Source organism: Eleutherodactylus coqui, chromosome 7 (genome assembly GCF_035609145.1).
Source record: "Eleutherodactylus coqui strain aEleCoq1 chromosome 7, aEleCoq1.hap1, whole genome shotgun sequence".
In the NCBI taxonomy this organism is placed as follows: domain Eukaryota; kingdom Metazoa; phylum Chordata; class Amphibia; order Anura; family Eleutherodactylidae; genus Eleutherodactylus; species Eleutherodactylus coqui.
In genome coordinates, this window is record NC_089843.1 from 100,929,993 (window position 1) to 100,949,542 (window position 19,550).

The 19,550-nt window shown below is 46.8% G+C and overlaps 1 protein-coding gene across 2 annotated transcripts in view; it reads left to right on the forward strand.

Moving 5' to 3' along the window:
• LOC136572679 (cytochrome P450 3A29-like) overlaps positions 1–18,260 on the forward strand; it is a 119,369-nt gene extending 101,109 nt beyond the window's left edge. For both annotated transcript variants that reach the window (XM_066573492.1, XM_066573491.1), the window contains exons 10-13: positions 2,381–2,541; positions 15,070–15,296; positions 16,416–16,578; positions 17,950–18,260. In XM_066573492.1, coding sequence (XP_066429589.1) covers positions 2,381–2,541; positions 15,070–15,296; positions 16,416–16,578; positions 17,950–18,030 — 632 coding nt within the window. In that variant the 3' untranslated portion in view covers positions 18,031–18,260. The remainder of the gene's footprint in view (positions 1–2,380; positions 2,542–15,069; positions 15,297–16,415; positions 16,579–17,949) is intronic.
• Positions 18,261–19,550: the final 1,290 nt, after the last annotated feature.

Below are 19,550 nucleotides of genomic sequence, written 5' to 3' on the forward strand. Positions count from 1 at the left end.
TTGCTCTATCTTTCTTGCACATAGTTTTAACTAGTGTAATTCTCGAGCGTTATTCCTACGTGTGAGAAAAGATAGGGTAGGACCTATACTTTAGCTGGTATTATTGTATTTTGTCACCACCGGAAGTTAGGGGTGTTGACATGGCACCAGCTATGAAACAATTTTGTAACGCCCCCAACTTCTGATTGGCTGGGGGCGTTACTAAATTTAGACTGGGCAGGAGGACAGCGCAGGCAGAACAAGAGACGGCGGAGGAGAGCGGCCAGTGCCATTCTGAGAGGGTAGGAAGACACCACTTTGAGGCCGGGAGCGGCAGCAGAGGCGCCAGAGGACACCGGCGAGGTGGGAAGCGGCAGTGCTGTTGAATCCTCCAAGTGCTGTTCTGACACGGCAGGAGGACCGTGGCCAGAGTGGGAGCGGTGGCTGAGCCAGAGGCAGTGGCTGAGGCACACAGACAGCGGTCCCCAACAGTTAGTCAGTGGGGCAATTGCTTGCCGGGACGGAGCTGACAGCCGTCACAGCGGCTGCAAAAAAGTGGCCCATGGACCACTGAGGAAGCTCAGGGACAGCTGCAGCTAGGGTTGCCATCTGGCCAGTAATTCACCGGCCTGGCTGGTATTTTGCCCACCAGGCCGGTGTGGGGTCTAATATTCACCTGCCATCGGTGTTCCGGTGCGCTTGTGGGTCCCCTTCACTCCTGCAGGCTGTTGTGATGTCCTCCGTGCTGGCAGAGCATTTCTTTCTGGAAGCGGGGCTTTAATTCCTTGCCTCCAGCAAAAATAATGCTCTGATCAACCATTGAATGGCTGTGTTTGGTTAACCTAGCGCCGGCTTTCATTGACTGACGCTGGCTAGCCAATCAGAGCGTTATCTTTGCTGGAGGCGGGGAATTCAAGTCTTGCTTCCAGAAAGAAATGCTCTGTTGGCACTGAGGATATCGCAGCAGCCTGCAGGAATGACAGGGACCCGCAGACGCATTGGGACGCGCTGCGGTAGGTGAGTATTGGTGTTTTTTTTTTTAGGTGTACTGTAGTGTAGCGTAGTGTAGTGTAGTGTAGTGTAGTTAGGGGTTATTTTTGTTTACATTTTTTTTCCAGAATTTTGGGTGGGAAGTAGGGGGTGCGTCTTACGGTATATGGGTTGGGGGGAACTATTACTACTGAGGCGGTTGCTACTATTGCTGAGGGGTGTTATTACTATTGCTGGGGGGGTTAATATTGCTGAAGGGGGGTTAATATTGCTGAGGAGGTGTTAATATTGCTGGGGGGAGTTACTATTATTGTGGGGTTAATATTAATACTGAGGGGGGTTAATAATATTACTGAGGGGGGGTTAATATTATTGTGGGGTTAATATTACTGTGGGAGTCGCTATTCCTACTGGGGCCACTGTGGGGGGTCGCTATTTATACTGGGGACACTGTGGGGATCAACATTTCAACTGGGGCCACTGTGTCAAGTGATGGATGCAGCAGCCAGCGAGACTGCGATCACCAGAGGCCACTGGGTGCCCGGAGGTCAAATAATATGCCGTAATAAGCCACCCTCCAAAGCACGCACGTTTTTAACCATGGCCGGTATTTTTTCGTGACAAAGGTGGCAAGGTAGCTGCAGCGTGTGTACTGATTTTTGCCCATGCTCGAGGGTTAGGGTCAGGGTTCGTTTTCCCATTAGACTTACATTTATAGCTGTAAAGGCTTCAGCATTTACAGCTAATAATGTAAGCCTAACAAGAAAACTAATCACTAACCCTAACCCTCCAGCATGGGAAAAAATCACTACACGTGCTGCTGCTAGGACCTTTCTGAATTCACCCAATCAGGAGCTGGGACGTGACAGGGGCGTTCCCTTATGCAAGCCCTGTCAAAGCCCTAGCTTCCGGGTGGTGACAAGATACAATAATACCCCTTTAGCTTTTTTTTTGCCTGTGCGCAATAGCACGGAATTTAACTGTAAAAACCAGAAAAGATTTTGACTAGTTCATGCACTAATACGCTCCACAATGGCAATTGTATTTGTGCATGCACCTGTCTGTTTAAGTGCATAAGTTAGCAAGTATAAACTTTTGTTTTTAGTGCAGGACAAATCACAAAACTTAGGCCTCCCTCACACATGAAAGCAGCATAGCGCCGAGTTTTAAATAATTCGTTTTCGGCTGCAGCATCGACACTTAGCATTCCTTATTATTAATGAGGAACGCTGAACGCTCAAAAGTAGGACAGACAACGCTCGAAAATTGCAACACTAAAAACAATGGGATCCTCTGACAGCGCTAAACACTGTAAAAAGGGGTGTGTGAGGGAAGCCTTACTTCTTCGCATTTCCCATTGTATGCCCGCTCACTTGTAAGATACCAACTTGGCTCTGTATATATTCCACAGAATTGACAGACACTGAAATTATGGCTCAGGGACTTATCTTCATTATAGCTGGTTTTGAGACCACCAGCACTACACTTATGTTTCTGGCTTACGTTTTGGCAACTCACCCCGATGTCCAAACCAAACTACAGGAGGAAATTGATACAATTCTTCCCAATAAGGTAACACAAATATGCAATAATATGGTTCTAAATATTGCTTAAGGGCTCATTCCCACGGCATTAAGGACTCACTTGCTGCCTAACATATGCCGCCCTTGACAGCTGCTATTGTAACAAGATAATCAATGTTAATTAATTCATCCATCAGTAGTTTTAATATTATAGCTGATTGGTGTATATGATATTGAGTATTGATTAGTGTAATTGGTTTATATAATATTGAGTACACTGTCCTGGATCTACTAGGTACTTTCAGCTTGAAGTAGAAAGGCAAAAAGGTAAGTTCTAAGTAAATGTACAGACCCAAATATTTATGTTACATTTCAGTCCAAAGATACTTATCAAAGACAATAATATAGTAACAGTACAGCGTGGAGAAGTAATGTCATGTGTTTCCTATAATTATCTTATGAATGGTATTAGAAAATGTATTCCAAACACATTCAGATCAACAGTTTGGTGCTTTAGGCCGGCTGCACACGGCCGTGACGGGCTCTGCCGCGGAATATTCCAGCGGATCCGGCGTTCCCGCTCCCGCATGACGCTTCCGCGCCGGCCGCGTCATATGACGCGGCGGCGGTAGGCGGGAAAGCGTTTTCACGCTATCTTCCGCTGTGTTACAGCGGGAGATAGCGTGAACGGACGGCTTCCATTGACTGCAATGGAAGCCGTCAGCGCGTACACCCGCGACAAATAGAGCATGCCGCGGGTGAGGACGGGAGATTTCATGGTGCGGAATTCCGCGGTGGAATTCCGCACCGTGAGCATTGTGCTATTAGGTTCAATAGAACCTAATAGCAGGGGGCAACGCAGCGGATTTTCGCCGCGAATTACGCGGCGGAAATCCGTTCGTGGGAAGGAGGCCTTAGGAAGGAACTATTTTTGTTTAGTCCACAAGTAGCATGATTAGTACAGTCATAGAATGGTAGAGTTGGAAGGGACCTCCAGGGTCATCGGGTCCAACCCTCTGCTCAGTGCAGGATTCACTAAATCATCCCAGACAGATATTTGTCCAGCCTTTGTTTGAACCCTTCAAATGAAAGAGAACTCACCACTTCCCGTGGTAACCTGTTCCACTCATTGATCACCCTCACCGTCAGAAAGTTTTTTCTAATATCTAATTTGTGTCTCCTCCCTTTCAGTTTCATCCCATTGCTTCTAGTCTTTCCATGTACGAATGAGAATAGGGCTGATCCCTCTGCAGTGTGACAGCCCTTCAGATATTTGTAGACTGCTATTAATTCTCCTCTCAGCCTTCTTTTTTGCAGTCGCGGCCAAACGTTTTCAAGCTGACGCAAATTTTGGTTTTCACAAAGTTTGCTCCTTCACTTGAAACTCAATCCTAAGCATTTAATAAGTTTTTAAAACTTTTATTGACAAATACATCAAGTTTAGGCAAAGACTCAATATTGACAGTGTTGGCCTTTTTTTTCAAGACTTATGTATTTTGCCCTGGCATGCTGGATATCAGCTTCTGGCCCAACTCATTCCTGCCTAATCAGTGTTTGGAGTTTATCACAATTTCTGTGTTTTTGTTTGTCCACCTGCTTTTTGAAGATTGACTGCAGGATGAGATTGAGATCTGGGGAATTTGGTCATGAACCCAAAAATTCAAGGTTTTATTCACCAAGCCATTTAGTTATCACTGTTGCCTTGTGACATGGGGCTCCATCATGCTGAAAAAGCATTGTTCATCACTAGAGATGAGCGAGCACACTCGTCCGAGCTTGATGCTCGTTCAAGCATTAGGGTACTTGAGATGCTCGTTACTCGAGACGAGCACCACGCGGTAGTCGAGTCAATTGCATTTCCTTCCCCGCATGTTTAGCGCCATTTTCTAGCCAATAGACATGCGGGGAAGGCATTACCACTTCCTGCTGTGACGTGCCAGCCCTCTCCACCCCACCCCCACCCCCTAGTAGTGACTGGCTGGCGAGATCAGGTGACCACCGAGTACTTTAACTGGTCCTGCCCGCGGCTCGCCTCAGACACACGCTGGCAGAGGTTAGGGAAAGTGCTGCTGCTGATATAGGGAAAGTGTTAGCGTAGGATCCTGTCTTCAAGAACCCCAACGGTCCTTCTTAGGGCTACTCTTCATAGTGTGCATTACTGTTGTGCCTAGCTGGGAGCAGTAGTGCACCAATTTTTTTTTTTTTAAGCAGTGGAGGCCATTTCAGCTATACTGCTCTGTGTCTGCAGTGCCGTAGGCAGAGTTAAAGGGGTTCTGTCACTAAAAAATAAAAATACTATACTTATTTATTCCTCCCCCATCAGTCTACTTACCAGATCTTTACCGCCCTTATCTTCTCCTGTCTCCTGCAGTCCAGGGGGGGTCACTTCACCTCCAGCTGCCCGATTCTTCTCCTTCTTGTGAGGTTACATACATTTGGTTGGCAGTCTTACAATATACATTACATCACAGCTCACAGGCGAGCAAGAGGACTGCCTATCTTCTTCAGAGATTGCTCATGCAAGCTGTCTCTGAAATAGATTACAATTCCTTCCTAGGCAGTGAAGTTCAGCACAGGGATGTGACCTTCACTGACCCAGCCGGAAGGAATTTGTGATAAGCAGCCCTCAAAACAAGCTGGGCCCAACCTGCAGTGAGCTGACCTGGGGCACTGGAGAAGCTCAACCAGGAGAAGATGTGATAGGGAGACAGACAGGAAAGGAATAGGTAAGTTTAAATATTTTTTTTTTATGACAAAACCCCTTTAAGGGAAAGAGCTGCTTATAAGTGTTAGAGTAGGATCCTGTCTTCAAGAACCCCAACGCTCCTTCTTAGGGCTACATCTGACCGTGTGCATTATAGTTGTGGCTGTCTGGGAGTAGTAGTGCATCAATTTTTGTATTACACATCTAGGCCTGTTCCCAGCCTTTCAGTAATAGCGTTCTCAGCCTGCAGTGCTCTCTAACATCTCCTAGCCTACTGCAAGCGACTTCATTTATACCATTCTGTGTCTGCAGTGCATTAGACACAGAGTGTTGGGGCACAGCCACTTCTATAGGGAAAGTTATACACTATACAGCCCTGATCCTCCGTGCAAGAACCCCAACGCTCCTTCTTACGGCTACATCTAACTGTGTGCATTATGGTTGTGGCTGGCTGGGAGAAGTAGTGCATCAATTTTTTTATTATGCATCTAGGCCTGTTCCCAGCCTTTAACTAATATTTCCTAGCCTACTGCAAACGAGTTCAGTTATACCGTTCTGTGTCTGCAGTGCATAACACAGAGGTCTCACCGCTAAACAGTACTGTAATATTTCCTGGGCCACTGCAAAGTATTTCAGCTCTGCTGCTGTGCTGAGCGTCTCACAATACCCTTTCCTTGGTGGGGTTGAGATAGCTGCAGTTACCAGCACTATCCACTGGCTTTAGAGTCTTCTCCCACTCCATACAGCCTCTCTTATCTACAAGTCTCTGCAAGCAGTAAATTACCCCTAAGTATCAGCGCAAGACAGCGGGTTAAATTTTTCAAGTCACAGCATAAAGCCTCTGCTATCTACAAGTCTCTGTGTACGGTGAATTAAGCCACAGTTGTCAGTGCTGTACAGTGAGGAGTTTGTCGTGACCGATGCCCGACCTTTGGAAAGTTCCCGGAGTCCAGGTGATGAGGCTGGGGACTTTCGGTAACTGTCTCAAAAGCTTTTTGTGGATGAGGATGATGAGACACAGTTGTCAGTCAGTGAGGTAGTAGTAAGGGCAGTAATTCTGAGGGAGGAGCGCACAGAGGATTTGGGGAAAGAGCAGCTGGACGATGAGATGACTGACCCCACCTGGTTTGCTAAGCCTACTGAGGACAGGGCTTCAAAGGGGGAGGCAAGTGCAGCGGCAGGACAGATTGGAAGAGGCAGTGGAGTGGCTAGGGGTAGAGGCAGGGCCAGAGCAAAGAATCCCCCAACTGTTCCCCAAAGCACCCCCTCGCGCCAAGCCTCCGTGCAGAGGGCTAGATGTTCAAAGGTGTGGATGTTTTTAGTGAGAGCACGGACGACCGACGAACAGTGGTCTGCAACCTGTGCCGCACCAAGATCAGCCGGGGAGCCACCACTACCAGCCTCACCAGCATGAGCAAGCATATGATGGCCAAGCACCCCACAAGGTGGGACGAAGGCCATTCACCGCCTCTGGGTCACACCACTGCCTATTGCTCTGTGCCCCAACCTGCCACATAGATCCAATCCCCCTCCCAGGACACAGCCACGAGCGCCTCCCGGCCTGCACCCACGCCCTCACCTCCACCGTCCTCCACTCCATCCAGCAATGTCTCTCAGCGCAGCGTTCAGCTGTCGTTAACACAAGCGTTGGAGCGAAAGCGCAAATACGCTGCTACCCACCTGCACGCACAAGCCTTAAATGTGCACATTGCCAAATTAATCAGCCTGGAGATGCTGTCGTACAGGCTTGTGGAAACGGAGGCGTTCAAAAACATGATAGCGGCGGTCCCGCGCTACTTGGTCCCCAGTCGCCACTATTTTTCCCGGTGTGCCGTCTCAGTCCTACACCAGCAGTCTCCCGCAACATAAATCGTGCCCTCACCAACACGGTTACTGGGAAGGTCCACTTAACCATGGACACGTGGACAAGTACTGGCGGGCAGGGCCACTATATCTCCCTGACGGCATATTGGGTGAACTTTGTGGAGGCTGGGATCGAGTCAGAGCCTGGGACCGCTCACGTCCTACCCACACCCAGAATAGCGGGTCCTACTTCGGTGCTGGTATCTGCGGCGTTTTATGCCACCCCCTCCTCCTCCTCTGCCACCTCTACCTCTCAATTAAGAAGTGTGAGCACGTCGCCAGCAGTTGGTAGCGCACGGCGCGACAGCACAGTGGTGGGCAAGCGTCTGCAAGCCATGCTGAAACTAATCAGCTTAGGTGACAAGAGGTATACAGCCCCCGAGCTGCTGCAGGGTCTGACAGAGCAGACCGACCTCTGGCTTTCGCCGCTGAGCCTGCAACCGGGCATGGTCGTTTGTGACAACGGCCATAACCTGGTAGCGGCTCTGCAGCCTCACACATGTGCCATGCCTGGCCCACATCTTCAATCTGGTGGTTCAGTGGTTTCTTAAAAACTACCCCCACTTGTCTGACCTGCTCAGCAAGGTGCGCCGCGTCTGCGCACATTTCCACAAGTCCACCACGGACGCTGCCACCCTGAGGACCCTGCAACGTCGGTTTCAGCTGCCAGAGCACCGACTGCTGTGCAATGTGCCCACACGCTGGAATTCTATGCTGCACATGTTGGCCAGGCTGTAGAGCAATAGTGGAATACCAGCTCCAACAAGGGCGGTGGAGTGGTAGTCAACCTCCGCAATTCTTTACTGAGGAGTGGGCATGGAAGGCAGATATCTGCCAGGTCCTCGAAAACTTTGAGCAGTCTACCTAGATGGTGAGCGGCGATGCGGCAATCATTAGCGTTACCATCCCGCTGCTTTGCCTGCTGAGAAGTTTGCTGCTAAGCATAAAGGCCGACGCCTTGCGGTTGGAACAGGAGATGGGGGATGATAGTATGTTGCTTGATAGCCAGACCACCCTCATGTCTAAATCTCAGCGCATTTTGGAGGAGGAGGGGGAGGGGGAGGAGCAGGAGGAGGAGGGGGAATAGACAGCTGGCCACACTGCAGAGGGTACCCAAGCTGCTTGCCTCTCATCTGTTCAGCGTGTATGGGCTGAAGAGGAGGAGGATCCTGAAAGTCATCTTCCCAGTGAGGACAGCGATGTGTTGCGTACTGGTACCCTGGCACACATGGCTGACTTCATGTTAGGCTTCCTTTCCTGTGACCCTCACGTTAGACGCATTCTGACCAACACGGATTACTGGGTGTACACCCTTCTCGACCCACGGTATAAGGAGAACCTTTCCACTCTCATTCCCGAGGAGGAAAAGCGTATGAGAGTGATGCAATACCACAGGGCCCTGGTGAAAAAAGTGATGCTAAAGTTCCCATCTGACAGCGCTAGTGGCAGAAGACGCAGTTCAGAGGGCCAAGTAGCAGGGAAGGAGCGGGGATCAGGCAGCATGTCCAGCGCAGGCAGGGGAACACTCTCCAAGGCCTTTGCCAGCTTTATGGCTCCCCAGCAAGACTGTGTCACCATTCCCCAGTCAAGGCTGAGTCAGAGGGAGCACTGTAAAAAGATGGTGAGGCAGTACGTAGCCGAACATACCACCGTCCTCCGTGATGCCTGTGCTCCATACAACTATTGGGTGTCAAAGCTGGACACGTGGCACAAACTTGCGCTGTACACCCTGGAGGTGCTGGCCTGCCCTGCCGCTAGCGTCTTGTCAGAGAGGGTGTTTAGTGCAGTTGGAGGAATCATGACGGATAAGCGTACCCACCTGTCAACTGCCAGTGCCGAGATGCTTACACTCATAAAGATGAACAAAGGCTGGATTTCCCCAGACTTCTCTTCTCCACCGGCAGAAAGCAGTGGAGCCTTATGATTCTTTTCGCTGCGACAGGAGAAAAATGCATCCTCTATCACCACAAAAAAAGGGGGAATTAGCTTTGTCAATCACTCTCGGATATTATTACTCCTACTCCTCCTCCTAAAACAGCATGTCATCACGCTGAACTGCCATTTTTTCTGCGGCCAAAAAGGCTCTGTTTAAAAGTTTTTTACAATTTTTCAACATTTCAAAAGTATTGATGCTTTAACAGACAACAATGTTTTTCACAGGGCTGCCTCCAGGCTCTGTTACAAATTAAGCAACAGCAAGCTGTATGTTTAAGGGTTTCACCTGCCCTCGCGGTTGAGCAATTTTTCAGGGGTGCACTTGCACTCTTGGTACACCAATTTTTCTGGCCCTTACCTATACTGTTATCTAACTAATTTTTCCGCCCTTCGCCTACACTCTTGGTAACCAGAGTTTTTCAGGGGTTCGCCTATACTCTTGGTACACCAATGTTTCAGGGGTTCGCCTACACTCTTGCTACAGAAATGTTACAGGGGTCTGCCTAAACTTTTGCTACAGAAATGTTACTGGGGTCCGCCTATGCAGTTTCTACTGAATGGTTTGAGGGGTTCACCTATACTTTTGCTACAGAAATCTTACTGGGGTCCGATTATACTCTTGGTACACCAATGTTTCAGGGGTTTGCCTACACTCTTGCTACAGAAATGTTACAGGGGTCTGCCTATACTTTTGCTACAGAAATGTTACTGGGGTCCGCCTATGCAGTTTCTACTGAACGGTTTGAGGGCTTCACCTATACTTTTGCTACAGAAATCTTACTGGGGTCCACCTATACTCTTGGTACACCAATGTTTCAGGGGTTCGCCTACACTCTTGCTACAGAAATGTTACTGGAGTCCGCCTATGCAGTTTCAACTGAATGGTTTGAGGGGTTCACCTATACTTTTGCTACGGAAATGTTACTGGGGTCCGCCTATTCTCTTGCTACAGAAATGTTACTTGTGTCCGCCTATACTCTTGCTACAGAAATGTTACTGGGGTCTGCCTATAGCTTTTCTACTGAATGGTTTGAGTAGTTCGCCTATACTTTTGCTACAGAAATGTTTCAGGGGTTCGCCTATACTCTTGCTACAGAAATGTTACAGGGGTCTGCCTATACTTTTGCTACAGAAATGTTACAGGGGTCTGCCTATACTTTTGCTACAGAAATGTTACTGGGGTCTGCCTATACTTTTGCTACAGAAATGTTACTGGGGTCCGCCTATGTAGTTTCAACTGAATGGTTTGAGGGGTTCACCTATACTTTTGCTACGGAAATGTTACTGGGGTCTGCCTATAGTCTTGCTACAGAAATGTTACTGGGGTCTGCCTATACTTTTGCTACAGAAATGTTACTGGGGTCTGCCTATGCTGTGGGTGCACAAAGACTTCCTATCGCGGTGTTTTACCTATCTGGCACAAATACACTGACTGACTTGGGCAGAAATGTGGGCCAAGGCCGAGGTCCTTGACGGGGTGAAACTCTGCCATGTTTGGGCACTTTGATTTCTTCCTGTGTAATACCATCTTTGTGCTCCAACAGCATAGGCGAGCCTAAGGAACTCAAAGACTTCCCATTGCGATGTTGAGCTATCTGACACCTACACAGGATGAAGTGTGTGGAATTTTACTGCTAGGACCTTCCAAACTAATAAAATTAAAAAATACCTTTTATTAAATTCCTTTAAAAGAAGAACAAAACAAATACAAACAAATAAGGGGAATATTAGGATTAAGAAGGCCACTAGTGACTAGTGACCAAACAGGTTGGAGTCGTATAATAGGACTCAACCTTAAAAAACGACAGCAACCGCCACTTCTGAAATATGAACAATGGGAAATCGAGTCATGTGATGAAGCTCAATTGATGTACAACATTGATCATAGATCCAGAAAAGTGATCAAATAAAGTAGAATCACTCTAAATCTGGTATCCTAATGTGCGTCGTATAGTGGGAAGGACTTGCACGTAAGGAGTTTGCTCTTAAAGCAAAAATGCGCGTTACCCAACGCGTTTCTCCCAACTGGTGGGTTCCTCAGGGGTTACAATGCGCTAGTTCCAACCAAAAGGTTGGATTGTGGCTAAATTTTTATAAAGTGTGGAAGCCACACATAGTCCAGGACTGATAATCATGGACCAGTGGTCGCCAAAATGATCTGTCTCTAAATGTAAATGCAATGCAGCGAAGAATTCCAGTGCACCGCAATTTACAAAAATCAGAAAAGAATGACCTATGACGTGGCAATGATGGTCACGGTAATGGTCATTAAGAGGACAAAATTATCCTCAAAGTACAAGATGAGATCAAAAAGAGATATATAAGCCGTCAGATGCTATCAATAACCTAAGCCCTTAAAGTCCTCAAGATAGATTTGCAGCTACCTAAATGATAAGAAACTATCTGAAGTTGCTAAATAGACTGATAATGCAACTCGAGTGAGTAGCTTTTTTAAGGTTGAGTCCTATTATACGACTCCAACCTGTTTGGTCACTAGTCACTAGTGGCCTTCTTAATCCTAATCTTCCCCTTATTTGTTTGTATTTGTTTTGTTCTTCTTTTAAAGGAATTTAATAAAAGGTATTTTTTAATTTTATTAGTTTGGAAGGTCCTAGCAGTAAATTTCCCAAAGTTCTGACTGGGATTAGCTGCCCTTGTAAATTTGCAGGATGAAGTGTGTGGGGACCCATGGATTTCCCATAGCTATTTAACTCACGGCACCTTGGGTCACACAAGTTGGAGGCTGGGACCGAGCCTGACCCAGGGCCCGCTCACGTACTTCCCACACAGAGTATTGCAGGTCCTACCTCGGTCATGATTTCTCGGTTTTATTATGCCACCTCTTCCTCCTGCTTGGGGTCTGGGGATCAGCGCTGGGCAACATGTATTTTCTCTCCTGTTACCACAGTTATCTGAGACAGTGGTTTGGGCCAAACAAAAGGAGCATTACTGCATTAATGGAACGTTCAGAGCTGCACAAGCATCCGAGTCCGTTTTATGCCCACAATTACTGAGGGTGTGAGCCGAGGCCAAGGTCCTTGGCAGGGTGAAACTGCCAGGTTTGGGCGCTCTGATTTCTTTATGTGTAATACCATCTTTAAGTTCCTTGGGTTCGCCTATGCTGTGGGTGCGCAAAGACTTCCCATTGTGGTGTTTTACCTGTCTGGCACAAATACACTGACTGACTAGGGTAGAAATGTGGGCCGAGGTCCTTGGTGGGGTGAAACTCTGCCATCTTTGGGCGCTCTGATTTCTTTATGTGTAATACCATCTTTAAGTTCCTTGGGCTCTCCTATGCTGTGGGTGCACAAAGACTTTCCATTGCGGTGTTTTACCTGTCTCGCACAAATACACTGACTGACTAGGGTAGAAATGTGGGCCGAGGTCCTTGGCAGGGGGAAACTCTTTTTTTTTTAAATAAAGTTTTTATTGAAAACTTTTATAGTACAGAGAAAATACCTGCCTCTCGGAGTCCAACATCTGAGGGAGATCGTGTAATGAACAGAAAGGAAAACATTGTTTCACAAATAAACTCCCAGACATTGAAAAACAAACAGCATAGTCAGAAAGTGGCAAAAAGATGCTGGAGTTTCCAAGAAGGAGCAAAGACCTCTGAAAGTTTAATTAGATGAAACCCACTTAAAGAAGTACTATAGACAGATAGAAAGAAAAATAAAGAGAGGATCGGGGTAAGGGTAGAGGGATAGAAGGAAGGAAAAGATAGGTGGGGAGGGGGGCGGGGTGAAACTCTGCCATGTTTGGGCGCTCTGATTTCTTTATGTGCAATATCATCTTTAAGTTCCTTGGGCTTGCCAATGCTGTGGGTGCACAAAGACTTCCCATTGCGGTGTTTTACCTGTCTGGCACAAATACACTGACTGACTAGGGTAGAAATGTGGGCCGAGGTCCTTGGCGGGGTGAAACTCTGCCATGTTTGGGCACTCTGATTTCTTTATGTGTAATACCACCTTTATATTCCTTGGGCTTGCCTATGCTGTGGGTGCACAAAGACTTCCCATTGCGGTGTTCTACCTGTCTGGCACAAATACACTGACTGGCTAGGGTAAAAATGTGGGCCGAGGTCCTTGGCAGGGTGAAACTCTGCCATAGGCGAGCCCAAGGAACTCAAAGACTTCCCATTGCGGTGTTGAGCTATCTGACACATACACAGAATGAATTGTGTGAGGACACATGGATTTCCCATTGCTCTGTAACTCGTGCACCTTGGGTCACACAAGATGGAGGCTGGGACCGAGCCTGACCCTGGGCCCGCTCACATGCTTCCCACACAGAGTATTGCTGCATTGTGGAGATGTGTAGAAGTGCTGGCATCTGAGTCCCCTTTATGCTCACGTTTGCGGTTCCTCACAATTTTGTGACGGAGGTGGCACGGGATTGGAATGATGATCGTACGTCAATTTATAATCAATTCTCAACAGCATTGTGGGCTATCGCCCACACTTTCAAGGAGGGTCGCTGCCTAGCCCTGCCAACCCTCTGCAGTGTATGCCTCCGGTTCCTCCTCATCCAGTACGCACTTATAAATAGACATGAGGGTGGTGTGGCTATGAAGCGAGCGTGTGGCATGAGGGCAGCTGAACGCTGCGCAGGGAAACTTTTGAGTGCGCTGTGGACGCAGGGTCATGCGGGGGGGTTGGACAGCAATGCCAGCATGTAACCCAGGAGAAGAGGCAGCGGTGTCACCCGCAGGCAGTGATTGTCCTTCATTGTAGGTAGTGTGGTGCTTGGCTAAGATGTGCCAGCGCGTGTGCCTTGCTGATGAGGGTTTGTCCCAAGTAAATTGTTAGGGGGGTGACGCCAGACGCTTGCCCCCATTTTGGTTTAATAGTGGGACCTGGGAGCCTCAGATGCAGTCATGCATGCTGCCCCTGCCCTTCCCTATCAGTTTCTGTGGTGTTTTCATGACTTTCTGATGTTTTCTGGTGTTTGACAAGTCATGACCTATGCGGAGCATCGGTCCCATATAAAAATGCTCGAGTCCCCCATTGACTTCAATGGTGTTCGTTACTCGAAACGAACTCTCGAGCATTACAAAAAGTTCGAGCAATGAGCACCCGAGCATTTTCGTGCTCGCTCATCTCTATATCATCACCAAATTGCTCTTTAATCGTTGATTGAAACACAAGCATTCATTCAAGGTAAACAAATGGGGCTAACTGTGGTAAAAGGTTTAGAAGTTTTGAAAGTCCTGGAATATGTCATATAGTTAAAGGGGTTGTCCCGAGAAAGCAAGTGGGGGTATACACTTCCGTATGGCCATATTAATGCACTTTGTAATATACATCGTCATTAAATATGAGCCATACAGAAGTTATTCACTCACTTGTCTCCGTCCTCGCGCTGTCTCTGCGTCCCCGTCGCCATGGTGCCGTCTAATTTCTTCCTCAGCAGTCTGTTTTAGACGCGCTTGCGCAGATTGTCCTCTCCCCGCTGTGAACGAGCCGCTCCAGTGTGCCCGCGCTATACAGCTCGTCTGCGCATGCGCAGACGAGCTATCACTGCACGGGAGTGGCGTTTCATTCAGTACAAGTGCACGCCTCCACCGATGACGTCAGTCACCTGCTCACGTGACCGGCGTCTCGGGAGCGCGCATGAAAGCCTCCTGGAAGCGCGGTGCACCGTGTAACGCACCCTGGGACATCACAGGCGCCTTCTTGGAAGAAGAACTTTATAAGTTATTCTTTCTTCAAAACGGTAAGTAGGAAAGCGGTTTATAACCGCTTTAAAGGGCTGCTTTATGCCGGGGGGTGACAGGGGGAATGGGCTAATAGTAAATTTTGAGGTTTTGGCTCGGGACAACCCCTTTAATTTTCATGACAAGGAATGATTGTGCAATTTATTGCAATTCATCTGATCATCTTCATAACAATCTCGAGTTGATGCAAATTGCCACTATAAGTGAAGCAGGAAACTTTGGCCACGACTGTATATGCAGCAAGTAGTATTTGATAGCAATGTCATTGGTGAGCATGGTAAAATTTATGAATTGCTGACCACATTGCAATCATACTAAGTACAGCAAGAATAAACAAGCAATGTATTTACCCTCTGCAGGCTCCTCCAACATACGAAGCTCTGATGCAGATGGAATATCTTGATATGGTGCTTAATGAAACCTTGCGGCTCTACCCTGCAGCTGGGAGAATTGAACGTGTTTGTAAGACAACAACTGAGATTAATGGAGTAACGATCCCAAAGGGCGTTGTGACAGTTATCCCGGCCTTTGTTCTGCACCGTGACCCTGAGTTCTGGCCTGAACCAGAAGAATTCAGACCTGAAAGGTATTGTTGTGTCAGTTTGAGGGTGCATTTCCACGAACGTATATCAGCTCGGTTTTCACGCCGAGCCGATATACGTCCTCCTCATCTGCAGGGGGGGGGGGGGGGGCCTGGAAGAGCCAGGAGCAGGAACTGAGCTCCCGCCCCTCTCTGCCTCCTCTCCGCCCCCTGCACTATTTGCAATGGGGAGAGGCGGGGCGGGCCGGAGCTAATTCTCGTACCTTATCCCCGCCCCCTTTCATTGCAAATAGTGCAGAGGGGCGGAGAGGAGGCAGAGAGGGGGCGGGAGCTCAATTCCTGCTCCTGCCTCTTCCATCCCCCCCCCCCCCCCCCCCTGCAGATGAGGACGACGTATATCGGCTCGGCGTGAAAACCGAGCCGATATACTTCGTGTGAATGCACCCTGAGCTTGACTGTGCATTTGGTCTTCTTTGACTCTGCTGGGTGTGTAGGCTGTGGCTGTACACCTTGGGACAATTAGGGAGGGTTTTTAGTTCTCTCCTGGACTGTATTCTGCCCTGGTCAATTTCAGAGCAGTTTCCCTCTGCTGCAGAGTGATGACCTCTCTGGATCTGGTTTCCATGGTTTTTTCAGCGGCTCTTCAGATAAGTTTAGAGATTCATTACTAAAAATTATTCTTTGAGGTTTTTGTTTAGGGCTCTTACCCACTAGCGTTTTTTTACCGCTCCGATATCGCTGCGTTTTTTGTAATGCAAATGTCAATTGGACTTTCTAATGTTAAAAACACACTGCACAAAAAAATCACAAGTTTGTGCTTTGCGATTTTTCTGCGATGCGATTTTAATATTAGAAAGTCCCACTGACATTTGCATTGAAAAAACGCTAGCGGGTAGGAGTGCTAATGGTGGTTTTTCCTATGTCATTTATCAGGGTTAGTGAGTGGCACAGGCATGAGGGTGGATGCGTCCTTATCAGGGCGGACCATTCACTAGTAGGCAAGGGTTGTCATGCCCTAGTTCCCCTTAGGGAATGTTTATTTTTTCCTTGCACTGCTGGGAGTTCCTGGTAGTGTGGTGTGAACATTGCCAGAGAGTTTATATTTTGGTTTACAGTTATTTCACGCACGAAGCAAACATGAAATTTTCTCTTTTTCATGCACAGATTTAGTAAAGAAAACAAGGAAACCCAAGACCCTTACACCTTCCTGCCTTTTGGAGCTGGACCGAGGAACTGCATAGGGATGAGATTTGCCATGCTCAATATGAAATCAGGCATCACCCTGCTGCTGCAGAACTTCTCTTTCAGAACGTGTAAAGACACTCCAGTAAGACACCAATTAAAATGGATTATTACATTTGAGAATTTCAGCTAGAGAGTCATTGAATATTCTTGTGCATTGTTTACTATATAGTAACTTAACCAAAGTGAATAAAGGATTTTACAGCTTTTTAAACATTTCAGATAGCTGTCAGCCAAACGCTCATTTGGTCGACAGCTATCTTTCCCAGCCCCTCCAAGGGTATGTGCCTATGTATCTAGCCTAGACATTCCTGGGACATTCTGGACTATAGACTTAAGCCCCATTTACACGCAACGCTTATTGCTCAAAATTCGTTCAAACGATGGCTTTTGAGCGATAATCATTGCATGTAAATGCTTCTATCTTTCACTTTTCGTCTGAACATTGATTTTTGGGTGAGCTTAAAATCCATCATTCAGCTGGAGAGAGATAGCAGGGACCGCATTACATTGTATTCAGCTGACAGCCTGCGGTAGCCCCAACTAGGTCAATGCAGCTGCGTGCAAAGTCCAGACCATATGCTGGGATTTGCAAACAGCTGCTGGAGGCTCATGTACATGCAAATGAAGGTAATAAACTGCTAATAGACATTAGTGTCAATTAGCAGTTTATGCTAAACGATCACTAAAACTGTGATTATCATGTCTGTTTAGGTTTTGATTTATGAATACAATAAATAGATGTTGTAAATTATGGGAAGTTGTAATACAAAATATATAAGAAAGTTGCATAGCTATTTATTACAGAACCATTATAATTTATTAATATAACAATGGAAACGCCCTTAACCCCTAAAGGACACGGCCTATTTTGGCGTTGAGGACGCAATGATTTTTGGGGGATTTTCATTTCTACTTTTCAAAAGGCATAATTGCATTTCAAATTGCATAACAGCTATGATTGCTATGGTAAGGAATTGCAAGACTTTGCCTATGATTGCTATAACAAGCGATAAGGCATAGCAGGACCAATGACAAAGTAGGATGCCTGTATCTGGTATCCTGTTGCCATGGCAACCCGTCATCACGTTGCAGGGGTCCAATGACGTCATAGAGGGAGCGCTCTCCCTCTGTAAACCCTTTACATGCCACGATCTACATAGATTGTGGCGTGTAGGGGTTAAAAGCGGAGGGTCGCTGCCCCGATGCACCCCCCGCTACTGCAGTGGAAGGTTGGCTATCAGTCACAGACGACGACTTCTGCTGCCAGATGCCGTGGGATCTCTTCTGATCTCACAGCATCCACAGGGCGTAATTGTACGTCCTGCTGCGTTACGTAACCCGCTGCCAGGAAGTACAGTTTGAACAGAAGTACAGCGGGAAGGGTTTAATAGACTATAAGTCTTAATACAAGCCTATATACACAAGTCTTAATCTATTATATCTGATGTTACAGATCCCTCTGGTACTTGACTCCAAAGGATTCCTGAAGCCAACAAAACCAGTTATACTGAACCTTGTGCCTAGAGACGCCTAGAAGACTGTGAATGATGAGCTGACATAATTCCAAAAGAAGTTAATGCAACCACAGCACTCACCAGAGTTGGCAGACTAAAACTCCGGATTCCACCAGAGGATCATCTGTTGTGGATATGAGGAGAAATGTGCAAGAGCCTGGTGTGGTCCGGATCCAAAAACCAAACACGACTGAATTTGTAAAGTGACCAGGCAGCAGCTGATGATTTTTTATAAAGATAGAAAAACTTTTATTCCTCCATAAAAGTCAGACTGGCGACGTTTCGGTCTCCACTGAAACCTTTCTCAAGCCCCTTGAGAAAGGTTTCAGTGGAGACCGAAACGTCGCCAGTCTGACTTTTATGGAGGAATAAAAGTTTTTCTATCTTTATAAAAAATCATCAGCTGCTGCCTGGTCACTTTACAAATTCAGTGATGAGCTGACATAAGTGCCTTATACTCTAAAAATGTGCAGAAAGGCCAGGATCATTTATGTAAAACTGGCAAAAATTGAAGTAAAGATGCCTTTAAATTATGCAGCAAATCTGCTTACATTCATGCCTTGTGTTCTTTAAGAACCGTGGGAGAAATTTACTAATCCCAATGCCGGATTTACTAGAATTTTCCCCAGGGCACGGTGCGCTGAATATATGTAGAGGCGCAGACTTCTTCATGTATTCAGCGCATCCCCGGAAGCATCACAGAAATGTCTGCTTGGATCCAACCAACGTACATTTCTGCAATAATTTACACCAGTTTATGGGGTTAAAAAATATATAAATCTGTCGGTCTGCTTGGCCACTCCCCCTATTGACAAGCCCTGCCCACATTTCAAAAAAGTAGCAGGGCTGGTGCAGGAGGAAGAGAAGAGAGAATGTTTTTATTACCACCGTCCAGGATATAAAGACTACTAAATGTAGGATGTATGTTTAGTGGGAACACATGTATAGAACTTCTTACAGCTATTTACTGATGTTTGTAAAACTCAAACTATTTTTTATCTACCTACATACTAACTGACCTCAGATGACCATAAGGGAAATCTTTTGTACTGGTTGTTTAAATGCAGTCTAATATTGTGTCTATAGAAGGCAGTATTGTATTTTTATAGGAGGAAAATAAATGTCCCAGCCAGCAGCGGCCCCGACATGCATCACCCATCTGCAAAAGTTACTTATATTCAGTTTTACATGTTGAGGATGGAAATCTGCACTATACACAGTCAATATACTTTATGTAAACTGTGCAGAGGCCAAAAGCACTGTCTGTCATACAATGTGATATAAAGAAACTAATGACATCATCAAGTTGCCTTATGTGTCAGACCTTTGTTTCTTAATGACAGATGACTGAATGTGACAGTGTGGCACATGTATGGATGAATGGAGAAGTTAATGGAAACCATAGTCAGGACGTGTTATAAAGGACCTCCCACAACCATCAGTTATATGTGATATGTTGTTCCCTCTCATTCCCAGATGTTTGGTAGACTTCCTGTAAAATGCAGACTATAGGATTGTCTCCACTGCTAATAGCAGCAAT